Source organism: Erithacus rubecula (genome assembly GCF_903797595.1).
Source record: "Erithacus rubecula genome assembly, chromosome: 9".
In the NCBI taxonomy this organism is placed as follows: domain Eukaryota; kingdom Metazoa; phylum Chordata; class Aves; order Passeriformes; family Muscicapidae; genus Erithacus; species Erithacus rubecula.
Window position 1 is genome coordinate 14,972,330 of NC_136660.1, and position 13,168 is coordinate 14,985,497.

The following is a 13,168-nucleotide window of genomic DNA, read 5'->3' on the forward strand; positions in this document are numbered from 1 at the left end:
GCTCCCACTGAGATCTATTTCTGACATAATGCTTGTGAAAAAGCAAATGATGACTTTTCATTGCAGAGATGGTCATGAAGGCTTAGAAAGGGCAGTAGAGCACTTTGGATTTGCTCCTGTCTTGTAAAAACCAGGCCTCCAAGCCATTGTCTCACCCAACCTATGTAATCACCAAAGACCTGAATTTGTGCCTTTTCATTACACTGGGTGGAGATCTTGTGAGTAGAACATCTCAGTTGAAGGCAGGTAGGAGGAAGCTGCTGTACACAGCTGGGGAACATGTTCTTTTATAAGCCTAGCAGATTTTGACCCTAAATTTTAGTGCAGGTACACCAGAAAGGTGAGCTCAAGAGCTTTGTTGGGCTTTTAAGATTTGGTAGAGCGTACTTACAGTTTTCTTCTGGTGTCAGTTTGGACAAACTTTCAGTGTAATGGTGTTAAACCTGTTCCCTACTATCATATATTCCTAGATAAAACTGATTGTAAAAGATTGTCTCCTATGTGTTACATGAAAGGAGGAAGCAACTGAATATAGAAGATCAACCTCTTGTTAATTAAGGTGAAATTTTCTAAGTTCTCATTGGAAGAATGGTTAGGCCACTTTTGTAGCAATTCCAGATAAACTTTTGTAACACACATTCTATATTAAGACACTTCAACTCTGACTGACACTGAATTTTCTCGGTTTTGCCTCTGTTTGGCTGTATTTCCCCACTTGATTAAGTTACTTAGGAGAAATCACCAGAGAAAACGTTTTTCTTTCTGCAACAGAATAGTTGATCTGAGCTGTGATAAGCAGGGAGCATGAGAGAATGGAAATGAGATTCTTGTCCATATCTAATGTGGAAGGAACTGCATCTATTTCCTGTTCCCAGAGCTGAGCTGGAGATGTTCTGCCACGATAGTGTGCGTGTTGATTCCTGATGAAAGGAGGCTGGAGATGCTGCGTTCCCTCCTTTGGGGTGACTGAAGAACTGATTTTCCACCTGGAGGGGGATTGTAAAACAGTTTGGACTGCCTTTGTGTTGTAAGGCTCTAGGCTGCTCTGGCTCTGCCTCTCTTGTCCCAGAGCTCTATGTGCCTGTGTACAGAGAAGAGCTGCTCTGTCGTTTTCCCTGGTGTAGGAAAAGGGTTAGTTATGTGTTAGGAAAGGCACAGAACAAAAGGACAGGTATGGCCAGAATGAAACTGCTGTTTTTATGCTGGCCTGATCCCCAGATTTTAAAAGCTCAGTACCACATGAAATGAAGCAATGGATATGTTCCTTCAGTTATCTCTGTAAAAAGTGTCTCCTTTCTCTCCTGTGAGCAGTTGCATTTCAGAGACCTGTGCATCCTCAGGGCAGTTACATCCCCTCAGCTGCTGGAAAGCTCTGACTTGTGTGAGCACTTCCACTGCTACAATACCTGTAGTCTTTGCTTTTCATTTCAGCAGAGGTGTCCAGCTGCCAAACTACATATAATTTTTATCAAGCAGCATCAGTAACTGCTGAAATCAGAAAGAAATGTTGTTTGCTTTTTTAACAATTCTTCAGGTTCTTTATTTGCAGATCCTCTTTAAGGAGGCTGAAAATACAAGATAACAAACTGTTTTCCCTTCCCAAGTTTGTCCTGTGCTAAGGCTATGAAACTTGTTGAGGCTTGTGGTTCTGACATTTAACTTGAGGGAATACCTCAGTGTAAAAGTCTGAAATTCCCTTGCTTTAGAAAATGAGTCAGGTCAATTGTAATGACCCTAAGCAGTGAGTGTATTATGATGGGGAGAAGGCAGGGAGCTGAAAACCAGATTTCCTAGAAGCTCTTATGAGGAGGACCTTTTTGTTTTCAGGGGAAAGGATTGGTTTATGTTGCTAACAGGTAATGCTGGGCCATGCCTCTGTCACTGGCATGAGAAGGAATAAACCTATTATTTTTTTTTTTTTGTAATATAAAAGAGCAAGAGAACCAAGATGTGCAGCAAACAAAGATATCCATCAAGTATCCAAACACCAAGAACCTTGCAGGAGTCATGGGATCTCTGTGCAGCCCTTGTTGAAGCTGAGCTGGAGCTGGCCTCTCCAGGATCTCTGTCTTCATGTTGTCTTTAGACTTCACTGCTCTGGCACAAGGGTAAATTCAGTGCTACAGTTGGGTTTCCAGCAGGCTGGGATGAAAGGAGTGCATGCAGATCTCTTCAGCATGGACAGCAGTTTGTTGCCCTTGCAGAAGGTGTGAAGTTACATACTTGTCTAGGGGTGATGATAAAATAATTAAAATAATTATTACTCCATCCCACAGGTCTTCTCCTCTTATATCAGACAGGCACATTGCAAGGCTGCTGGCCAGCTGGCAGCTTTCTGGCTCAGCACAGGTTTGTACTGGGAGGCTTTTCCCTGCATGGGGACTTGCCCAAGCAAAACACAGAGCTGGCTGGAGGCTGCAGCCCTGTCTGTCAGAGCAGCATGGGCACCATTAGTGTTTCTGTGTCTTTGATCTGAATTTTGTATTCCTTAGGCAGTCTCTCATGGCAGGATTTGACTGGCAGTGGATGTTAGCTGAAACACATGGCCAGAGCCCAAAAATGAGCATGGCAATTTCATTGCAATGTGGCTGTAGTTTCCACAATATGTCTTTTCCCCCAATATGTGAAATATAAGCAGCATTCATTCTCCTGAGCTTTCTACTAATTCTTTTGCTGTGTGGCTTGCTATGTTTTGTTGACACTACTTACCAGGCTCCCCATCTTTGTGAGAGAGGGCTGTACCTGGAGGCCTGGCATACAGATACCACTACAGACAAAGAGAGGGGCTGTGATGTCTCAGAATAGAACAGACTAATGAGGAATTTTGTGTCTTGATGACAGCATTAAAGTGGAATGGGTTGGAAAATCAATCAGATTCCTTCTCTGATTACTGTGTAACTCAATTACTGCAGTCCCCCTGGGGCCCAAGGCAACAACCATCTCACAGGAAGTGCAGAAGAAAGGCTTCTGAAATAGAGCTATTGTGGACAAAGGCAAGATCTTGCTGCTGTGCATTCCAGATGGAGAGATTATATTATGAATAAAGAAAAGGGCTGGGGAAATATACTGGTCACACTGGGGTTTGGATGGTAAGACCTTCTGTAGCTCAGCTGGGAATACATTGACAGTTCTTAATAAAGGTGTGAGATGATACCCAGTATCTTCCATGTGCCTTAGCATGAATGTACGAGAAGCCCCAAATACTTAGATTCTGATCAAAGCCACTTACCAAAGTGGTTTGGGGTAAGTGCTGGTCCTGAACGTTTGTTCTGATCTCCCACAACCGTTTCCAAGCACTGGAAATATCTGGAGATCAAATGTTAAAACCACAGGGTTGGGGTTGTTATCTTGCTTTCATATCACATCAGTTGCCATGTGGCTTAGCAGCTGATAACTCACAAAGCAGTGTGTGTTTGACATTAACACTGTATATCATTAGGAAACAGAGCACCTCAGTTTGATGAAGCCTTTGTCTTCATGCTGGTGGTGATCTGTGGGATCGCTGCCCTTACAGCTGAGGCTCTCTGATCGGGAGATGCTCTTCTGGCAGGACAGTGCCTGCTGAGCCTGAGTCCTCGGGCCTCTGGACACTCATTCTTGCTGTGCAGTCTGACTGCCACCTCCCACAATTTGCACTGGGGCAGTTCTGGAGTTCAGAGTGGATCTCAATTCATCTAGAAACCTTTTTTTTTTTTTTTTTTTTTTTTTTTTTTTTTTGGTGGTGTTTTATTCCCAGGAGTTCGATGTCAGAAGAGGACACACAGGTATTTTCTTTTCCTTTAAGAGGGAATAATTTTCACTGTAATTCAATTCCTTTTTTTCTTTTGTTTCTGCAGTATAGATATTTCTCAGCTTTTCATGTATGACTGGTTTCTGACAGTTCTCTCACCTTTTAATATAAATTTTGTTCAGTGTACTTGTTTGTTATTCTTTTTCCTCTTTTCGTTTGAACCTAAACCAGCTGATGCGGTCCCCAAAGAAAGAAATGCCTCCCGTGCCAGCTGGCATGCCCTCTGGCTGTGAAGCCTTGTTAAAGAGATCAGAGCTGACAGATTCTTGAGCAGCAATCTGATACAGGCCTTTTTTTTTTTTAATTTGTTTTTTTGAGCTCACCCATGTAACAAATGGGGGCTTGTTTGGGAGCTTCGCTAGAGGCTTGAATGGAATCATTGTTATCAAAACACTGCTGTGATTCAGAAGTGCCCAGCAAAGGGGGTTCTTCTCCCTGGTGCCCCTCAGCTGGGCACTGCAGGTGTGGCAGCCTAGCTTAAACTCTGGTTTCATTCTTATTCTACAGAATAATCCAGTTGTCCTGTGATTTTCATCTTTAAACTGATAACTGGGAAACTGAAGCTACAGCTCTTTATAGAACAGAGTCAGTTCAAAAGTAAAAATTAAGTTGGAGAGATGAATGAGTCCAATCAGGGAAGAGAAGTGTTCTCCATGTTGATGCTTTGGGGATAAAGAGTTGTAAAAGTAGAACCTTGCCAGGCTTTTGCATAAATCAACATCTTCTTGAGTTTTTTTAACATTACCCTGGTGTTTATATTACAATTTCTGCCCCAAAAACAACACAGTGCTTGGAAATTCATAGAAGTAACACTTGGGCTCTTGGGGCTCCTCTTTACATTATTTTCTCCTTCAAAACCAGCTTTGTGTCTAATACATGTTAAGATAGTGAATCTTTAAATTCAAAATAGTTTTTATGTTTCTGTTTTATTCAGTGGGATTGAAAAACAAAAGGAAGTGAGTTATTTGGGAAGGCAAGAACTAGGAATTCTCATGTTTCTTCATCAAAATTGATTATTATTGGAATCTGAGTGAAGTGTTCAGCATGCATTTGTTGCACAGGATTAGAATGAAGATGAATTCTTGCATATGCAGTATGTGATATGCATGGAGTTGTGTATTACTCTTGTAAAAGAATTGACCTCCTATTTTGCCTCTCTCTACCCTGCTGAATTCTGCTTCTGCTAGCTTCTGCCTCTGAAGCTTTGGAGCTGTAATCACAAGCAGGAAGATGGAAATTGGGGTCTTCCTTGCAGAGTCAGTGAGATGGGAAAAGCTTGTTGTGGAGGTGGAAAGGCTATTTTCCTGGTTGCTTTTGGAAGATGGCACATGTTTTTCAGTACTGTGTTGATACACTGAAAATCCTGATGTATTACAGGAACTGAACTTGACTTGAAAAATCATGTTCTATGCTCTGTCCAGGGAATCATATATCATATATTCAGTAGCAAGAAAAAGAAAAAAATATACAAGTTATGGGGTTTTTTTACATCTTCACATAGTTATTTCTCACTTTCTCTGCCCTGTCCTTTTTCCAGTACAAAGTTAACAGTACGTAGAGCCAAAACTAAAAGATGATCAGTTGTCTGTGCTGAAGAAAACACAGCTTGTTGTGGCTGACTGAGCTGGGTTTCCAAAGCCAGTTCTGTCCTTACAGAGGGCCATTTGGGAATGGAGACCCCAATCCATTTGGAATATTGGGAACAGGGGTAATTCTGCCAAAACTCCTGATCCATCTGCTGTGTTGCAGTGCAACCTTCAGTGAGGTTTACTGTGTCTCAGTTTCTCCAGTGGAAAATGATTTGTGTGATGTACTTTACATTGACAGTCTACAGCTATTCTGAAAATCTCATCAGGGCTAAGGTTTCATTGTGCACTACACAAACCAGTCCCTGCTCTGCTGAGCTTGTAGCAGGGGAGTTGAGATAATACTTAATGATCATCATCAGGCTTGTGTAAAGAGCACTCTGCCTCTCTTCCATCTGCTGCCATAAAGTTAGCAGTATTATATCTCTTCATATAAAATCTGTTTGTGGTTTTTGTCTCTGCTTCAAGCTGCACCAACAGTTTGGAAAACAGCCTGGTGGGAGTCTTTAGAGTGGGACTTCTGGCCTCATCTATATTTTCCCCAACCCAGAAGGATTTTTTTTCCATCTAGTAAAAGACATTACAAAATAAGCACCTGTATCACAAGTAAATTCTGGTGGAGCAAAATAAACTTCTTTCAGCTTCTGTCTCACAAGTAGTTCCTTCTCTGGTGGAGTTAGTTGTTAGAAACCCCTGGCTTTACTATATAAGAAACTTATGTATGCCTTAAACTCATAGGCAAGTTAGTCTTCTCATATTCTTTGTTTTATCAGAATGGTAGTAACAAAAGCTCAAAAGTGTGAGGAATGGAGAAAGGATGAAGCTCTCTTTTGGTAATATTATTTGCTATTGCTTTCTTGTACCTCCTGGTGTTGCAAGCTGTGCCAGTTGAGCAGGTGGTTAGAGGGTCTGTATGTGGTGGAGTTGGGGGGGTGATCAAAAAATCTTTTTAAAGAAAAAAAGCAGTTTAATTTTTACAGAGAAGTCATTGTATGCATGACTGACTTGGTGAGCAGTATCTGGCATTTAGAGTGTTCTTGCATTGTTCTGGGAGAGGCAGCAGGTGTGCCCCAAAAATGTGCTCATATCCCAGGAAAGTTACCAGGGTATTGCTGTGGGTAAATCACTGCTGGTAAGGGAGAGAAGACTCTACTGTGAGTTTATTTTTAAACCAAGGAGAGATTTAGTTTGTTTCTCTGGTGTTTGTTTTGAATTATTTGGTATTTGTTGGCTTTGTTGGGCGTTTTTTTTCCTGGGAAAATAACAACATATGGTGGAATAGTCTGCTGCCATGAACACAAAGCAGGAGGTGAGAGAGCTTCGTAACAAGAGGTTTTCATGTATTTGAGACCAACCCAAATTCATGTTGTGCTGTTGGTGATTTAAAACTGCCTTCATGTTCTTCAGTGGCATATGAGAGAAGGCGATGAAGGTTTCAGGAGATGTTGCCACTGAATCAGTTGGCAACCATTAAGTGTGGGAGCCTGTGCCCCCCACCCTCTGTGCTGCCTGGGGGATGGTGCCTCTCTAGGGCTGTATTTTGAGACCTCTGGAAGAAAGTGAGTTTCCCAGGACAAATGGGGCAGCCTTGCAGAGAGTGTTCTCCTGTTAGCTTTGAAATTTAGGCTAGAATAAAAGGGTTTTGTGTTTTCTATTGAGTGGCTTACAGAGGGCTGAGGGAAGGCCAGGCGCTTGGTGGCTCTATTTGCTGTAGTGTGTGAGAATTTCACCCAAGGTGAATGTTGAGTTGCTGTGCACTGTTGGGGCCTTTCTTCCAAAGGTCATTGTGGTTGTTCTGTCAAGCTCCCACACAGATGGGGTGTGACACTTCCCAGGGTGCAGATCTGCTGATGGGTGAGTGATGCTGCCCACCTGTCACCTGCTAGTCCTGCCATTTCATCTCAAGCCTGCTAAATGTTGAAGCCGTACTGAGAATTGACTTTTTCTTTTTAAATTGCAGGATGCAAAGAGAAGGTGCCACCATGTGAATGTGAAACAGCTAAATGAGAAACAGGACACCTGGGAAGGCTGAGCTGAAACTGCTTGTGCACAGAATGACAGACTGATTTGCTATTGGAGACGAGATTCTGGAATCCTCACTCCTCCAAAGACTTTTGAGTGAGAGGAGAGGAGCCCGAGGAAGCGCACAAAAGAGCGATGGGAATTGAGGGCCATGGTTACCTGAGATAAATGGCAGATCTCTGCGAGTCTCGCCTTGGAGCTGTTTGCTTTAGCTTTTTCTCTCTCCGCAGCTGCTCTTTCTTTTTAGTGAGCTGCTGCTGGGCGCTGGAGATCCCAGGCGCGAGTCCAGCGCGGGTGCAGGGCGTGAGGAGGGGCTGAGCCGCCCGCCTCACCATGATTCAGCTGTGGAAAGTGGTGCGGCACGTGCGACAGCTGGAGCTCCACAGATTGATCCTGCTGCTCATCGCCTTCAGCCTCATCTCCATGTGCATCCTGGCTTATTACGTCACTAACAGCCCCAAAATCAAGGAGCCGCCTCCGCTGCCCTTCAGTGACTGCAGCAGCCAGCACCGCATCCTGATCCCGCCGCAAGCCAGCTGGAGGCTCACCAAGTCCGTGGACACCTCGCGCACGGATCCCGTGGTGCTCGTCTTTGTGGAGAGCATTTACTCCCAGCTGGGGCAGGAGATAGTGGCCATCCTGGAATCCAGCCGCTTCAAATACAGGACAGAGATCGCCCCTGGCAAAGGGGATATGCCCACCCTGACAGACAAAGACAGAGGACGCTACGCTCTAATTATCTACGAGAACATCCTTAAATATGTGAATCTAGACGCTTGGAACCGAGAGCTGCTAGACAAATACTGTGTAGAGTATGGGGTGGGGATTATAGGCTTTTTCAAAGCTAATGAGAACAGCCTGCTCAGTGCACAGCTCAAGGGTTTCCCCCTTTTCCTACATTCCAACTTGGGGCTGCGGGACTATCACATCAATCCTAGTGCTCCCCTGCTCTACGTCACCCGGGCCAATGAGGTGGAGCAGGGCCCTCTCCCTGGTGATGACTGGACTGTGTTTCAGTCAAACCACAGCACCTATGAGCCAGTGCTGTTGGCCAGCACGAAATCCTCGGAGTCCATTCCTCACCTGGCCACTCACAAAGCGTTGCATGCCACAGTGATGCAGGACCTGGGTCTGCATGATGGGATCCAGCGGGTTCTCTTCGGCAATAACCTCAATTTTTGGCTGCACAAACTCATTTTCGTGGATGCCATTGCCTACTTGACTGGCAAACGCCTCTGTCTCACGCTTGATCGCTATATCCTTGTTGACATCGATGATATATTTGTGGGGAAAGAGGGCACTCGCATGAAAGTGTCTGATGTGGAGGTAAAATCCCAGTAGATCCCTCCAGGGTTTCTAGTGTGTGCTATGTCATTTATTCTGAGGGAAAGCATTGATTGCTGCAGTCATACTCATCTCACACAGAGAATTAGCCTGCAAAGACACTGGGCACCATGTGTGATGCTCTCAACAGTTTTGCAGGTTTAAATGGAGCACTTTAGGAGCTGACCTCTCTCAGTTTAAGAGGAAGATGCCTGTGGTAGTCTATCCTGTCGCCTCTTTAATGTATACAACAACAAGTATATGCAGGTTTCCTATGCCAACCTATTTGTAGCTGTAAACTCTGCTGTTCTAAAGAAAATGGCAAGTTGTGTTAAGAAGTACATTTTTCTGTTCTATTCTATTTGTGATGTGTATAAGCTGTATGTGTTATATTGCAAAACTGTAGGCCAGTTCATGCAGTCCAAACTGATACAGTCTATATTTTAGCCATCTATTTTTTCAACACACAACTAAATTAGGAAAAGAAAGGTTTTTTCTCTTACCCTTTGCTCCCTCCTGATCCCTGAGCAGGGAATATCATCAAATACACCAGAGAGACATGATCAGACCAGGCCTTCATGAGAACCATCTCTGTGGCCTCACAATTGTGAAAGAGAGATGCTAGCTTTGTGGTTTGCTTTCCTTGGCAGTTCCTGGGATAATACAGTGACCTATTAGGAAAGATTACGGGTAAGAGACAGATTTTGTGGAGGAGAGGGAACTGAGACAAAGATAAAAATAATTAGGAAATAGGTAACAAACTTAAGTGCTCCTTCTGATTCTCCCTGTCATTCAAAGTAGATGGTAAAGCATTCTGTTAAGTCTGTGATCCATGTGCATGTGATGCTTCATGGAGCCAAGGACTTTGTATCTTCCCATCAGCTGTGGTTTGTAGCCATTGAGGCAGGTGCCCTGCCTGTTTCTCTGGTGTGCTGAGGTTGTTCATAGGTGCAGACTCTGGGTTCCCATTCAGCACTTGCTCTCAGGTGAGTCCAGGCTGGTACCAGCCATGATAATGGTAAGACTGACAGCAACTGCTTTAGCAGGTTTCCAAAACAACTTCAGGATGAAGCATCCTTTGAACTTGCATCCAAGCACAAAATATTTGAGGCAAATGTGTTAGAAGAATACTGTTGTACAGATTTACTTGAACCTTTTACTTATACCCTTTCTACATGTCTTATGCATCCATGCAGGATATGTCTTGGTTATCTCCAAGGATTTTATATTTTGTGTGTAGTATTTATTTAAGGAAAATGCTAAAATTTTCTTCATTTCACTGTAGTGTGCCTGTGTTTTGAAGTACTGAAATGTTCTGAAAGATATTTTTTTTTCTTTTGTGAAGGATCACAATCTTATCTTGGTCTTAAGCAGGCCCTATACCCACTAGTCCAAAGCAGCAGAGATGCTCACCTCTGTAGTTCTTGTGCAGGTTACAGACCCATGTGGGAAGGCAGGATAGAGCTTCCCAAAGCTCTTGGAAACAAAGGCTGCTCTAGTGATGTTAAAAACAAACCCAGACAAGATTATTCCAAAAGATGCTTTGTTTGGGTTTTAACAGGGTGAAATGGAGGAATAATCTGTGATCAGTAAGCAGAGAATCTCAGGCAAAGCAGATAAAACCCAGATTTATCCATTTAAAAGAAGCTCTCTGATTGCAAAGCCACGTGAGGTTAATGAATTTTTATTTTTTAAAAGCGAGAAATAACTACATGGATTTGTTGATAGTCTCTCACTGTGGGGAGAGAAGGGGATATAATAGTACCAGAACAGCTGGCATTTTCTTTGGCCTTTTATATGAAAGCTCTGTTTCAGGGCTGATATCTCAGCACACAGCTCCTTATCTCAAAGCTTAGATTACAGTGGTCAGGGTAGTGTTTTGAAGACTGGATGTTGTGTGAGGGTATAAAATTGACTCTGCTGTCCCAGTGAGCCTCTTTACCATATTCAGGTCCATGTTCAGAGACCTTCCCAGACAAAATGACTATTAAAAGAAAGCACTGAATATAATTTGATCAAATGTATGCCTATAGTACATGTCTTACCCGAGAGAAATGTTTTTATTTGTGATGCTTAAAGGAGAGCTGAATAGCTTTATTCTTTAACAAGAAAAAAATGGAATTGTGGTTGCTTTAAAGATGATAACCTTTGAGTTCCTGTTTCTGCTGAAGGGCTGCAGCAGGAGCTTGCAGTCCTCAATAGAAGTGGAACAGTTGGAAGTTGCACAAAGGAAATGTTTTCCCTTTGTAGAGTTTACTAGAGATTTGAGCTGCACATAATTAACAAAACAAAATCTCAGAGAATCCCTTCTCTTCTCAATTTATTCCACATTCAGTCTCTTCTAAAATCATAATCCTTGGAATTTACCAAACCTCCATGGAACTGGCCAACAAAGACAAGCCGTTTCTAATGCAAAAGGATCTGTTTTGTGTGATCCTTTCTACTCGTCTTTAGGTATGAGCAAAGAAGATTAAATAGATGAGTTCTTGCCTCTTTTGCTAGTAATCACTGCAAGGGCATAAATAGTGAGCAATCATTGCAAGTGAGTCTGAGAGCAAGCTAAGTGAAAATCAAGGACAGTAATTTCATTTTGGATTATGAATGGTGAGGGTGCAGAACAAAGAAGCTAGTGAGGGTGACTATCAGCCAGCTCTTGCCTTTCTAAATTGTAGAGTATGATCTTACCTGCAATTAAAGTACTCAGCAATTTTAAACTGCCTGATTTTAAGACTGCAGGGGAGGTAGACACACCACAGTACCATGAGAGTTTCTTCTTTGCCAGTGTTGTTTGAGTTCTGGCAGTGCTGGGTGGTAAGAAAACTGCAGGAACTCCTCTTAAGAACATACTGCCTGGGGCAGTATCTGCCAAGACCATGTTTCTGCCACATGTTCCTAGTATGCTTTGCATGAGCATTGAGAAGAGGCTGCAAAAGCACTCAGCTTTCTTCATCCATTTTTAATCATCTCTTTCTCTTCATTTGTCCATGTACTGTTTTCTTAGAGTCAAGTTTTTGTGTTTTCCCAGCATCTGAATTATTTTAATTTTCCTTTCTTTTGCCTCTTGTTAGAGGGAGCCGAGATAGATAATGTTTGGGGTTTGTGTGGAGCAACTAAATTCTCTGCAAACACTCCTGGAAGTAAAAATTTTTGTAGCTTGAAAAGCAGAGTTGCATTAAGATTTAGCCCTGTATGACTCCAATGCCAAGGAGTTATCTTAGAAAAGAATTAAGTCCTAAAGAAGCTCCCAGTACAGTCAGGGTGCTGTGGCTTTTCCTGATTTCCTCCTCACTCCTAGAGTGAAGAGAGTTTTTATTTTCTCTGGATGACATCAAGAGCTTGTAGTTACTGCTGAGGAAATCTTTGCAGATCTGTCAGTGAGAAAGAAATTTTTAATGTAATGCAACAAAGGGCACAATTTTAAACAGTTTTCCCCTAGCATTTGCTTAGAAGTAAATATTTATTGTAATTTGATATTATTAAAAGACTTTGTTTAAAATTATGGGCGTTTAACATCAGAGTGAAGCTTAGACATTTTTATGACATTGTGTGCAGGAATCTGCTTTGGAATGCAGTTTTCTGTCACTTGGGCCTGCAGCATGGCTGCCACAGTTAAGTACTAAAGGCTTCCCAATATAGTTGTGCATGGCAGTGAATGCCCTGATAGACTGTGACAAGTGTGAAGCAGGTCTGGCCGTGACGTGGCTTAAGCATTCCTGTGGCCAGTATTGGGAATCTCTTTGGAGACCCCATCAGTGCCCCCTGGGGTGAGTCTTGCAGAGCAGGGAGCATAGCTGGGGCAAGAGCCTTTCTGGCTAGTTAGTGGGCAGGCTTGTGTCTTGGACGGCTTTCTGAAATAAAAGATAACAATAAAATATAAAAACAGACAAAAAATATAAAAAGAGATACTTGGATGGATTGAGGAACAGTTTTCTATGGGAATAAAATCTGCCTTTTAGAGGTGGGGAATAGCTAAAATGCTAGACCTCTCTCTCATACCATGTGAGCAACTGAACTTCTTAAATATGCAAATGAAGATCTGTTCACATCTGGCTGGCTGTTTTCTCTCTTAAGGGGTAGCCTGCTCCACGTTTCTTGATTGCCTTTTGTTTAAGAGTCTCAGAGCACATTATGGATACAAATGAAATGCCACTTGAATCACCTGTTAGATATCATTAGTATGATCATATTCATCTTACTTCATGAAAGAGAGTACAGAGAGAAGTGCCATCTTCCAGCTTCTTCCCACACCTGCATTATTGCACCTTCCTACAGCTTACAGACCTCTTGGAACCAGTGTGGAACCAGGGAACACAGAATTCATAATGTGTTGATACAAATGTCCAAATATTGGCAATTTATTCTCCTTTATCCTGTTCAGGGGAAAGACATTTCTTCAAACCTGTGCTGTGCCACCTCACAGCTGTGACTGTGACAAGGATTCAGCATC

General features: G+C 42.7%; 1 protein-coding gene across 9 annotated transcripts in view; it reads left to right on the plus strand.

Moving 5' to 3' along the window:
• Window positions 1-13,168, plus strand: part of NDST2 (N-deacetylase and N-sulfotransferase 2) — a 130,626-nt gene that overhangs the window by 97,877 nt on the left and 19,581 nt on the right. For all 9 annotated transcript variants that reach the window (XM_079313190.1, XM_079313196.1, XM_079313193.1 and 6 more), the window contains one exon: window positions 7,337-8,724. In XM_079313190.1, coding sequence (XP_079169316.1) covers window positions 7,732-8,724 — 993 coding nt within the window. In that variant the 5' untranslated portion in view covers window positions 7,337-7,731. The remainder of the gene's footprint in view (window positions 1-7,336; window positions 8,725-13,168) is intronic.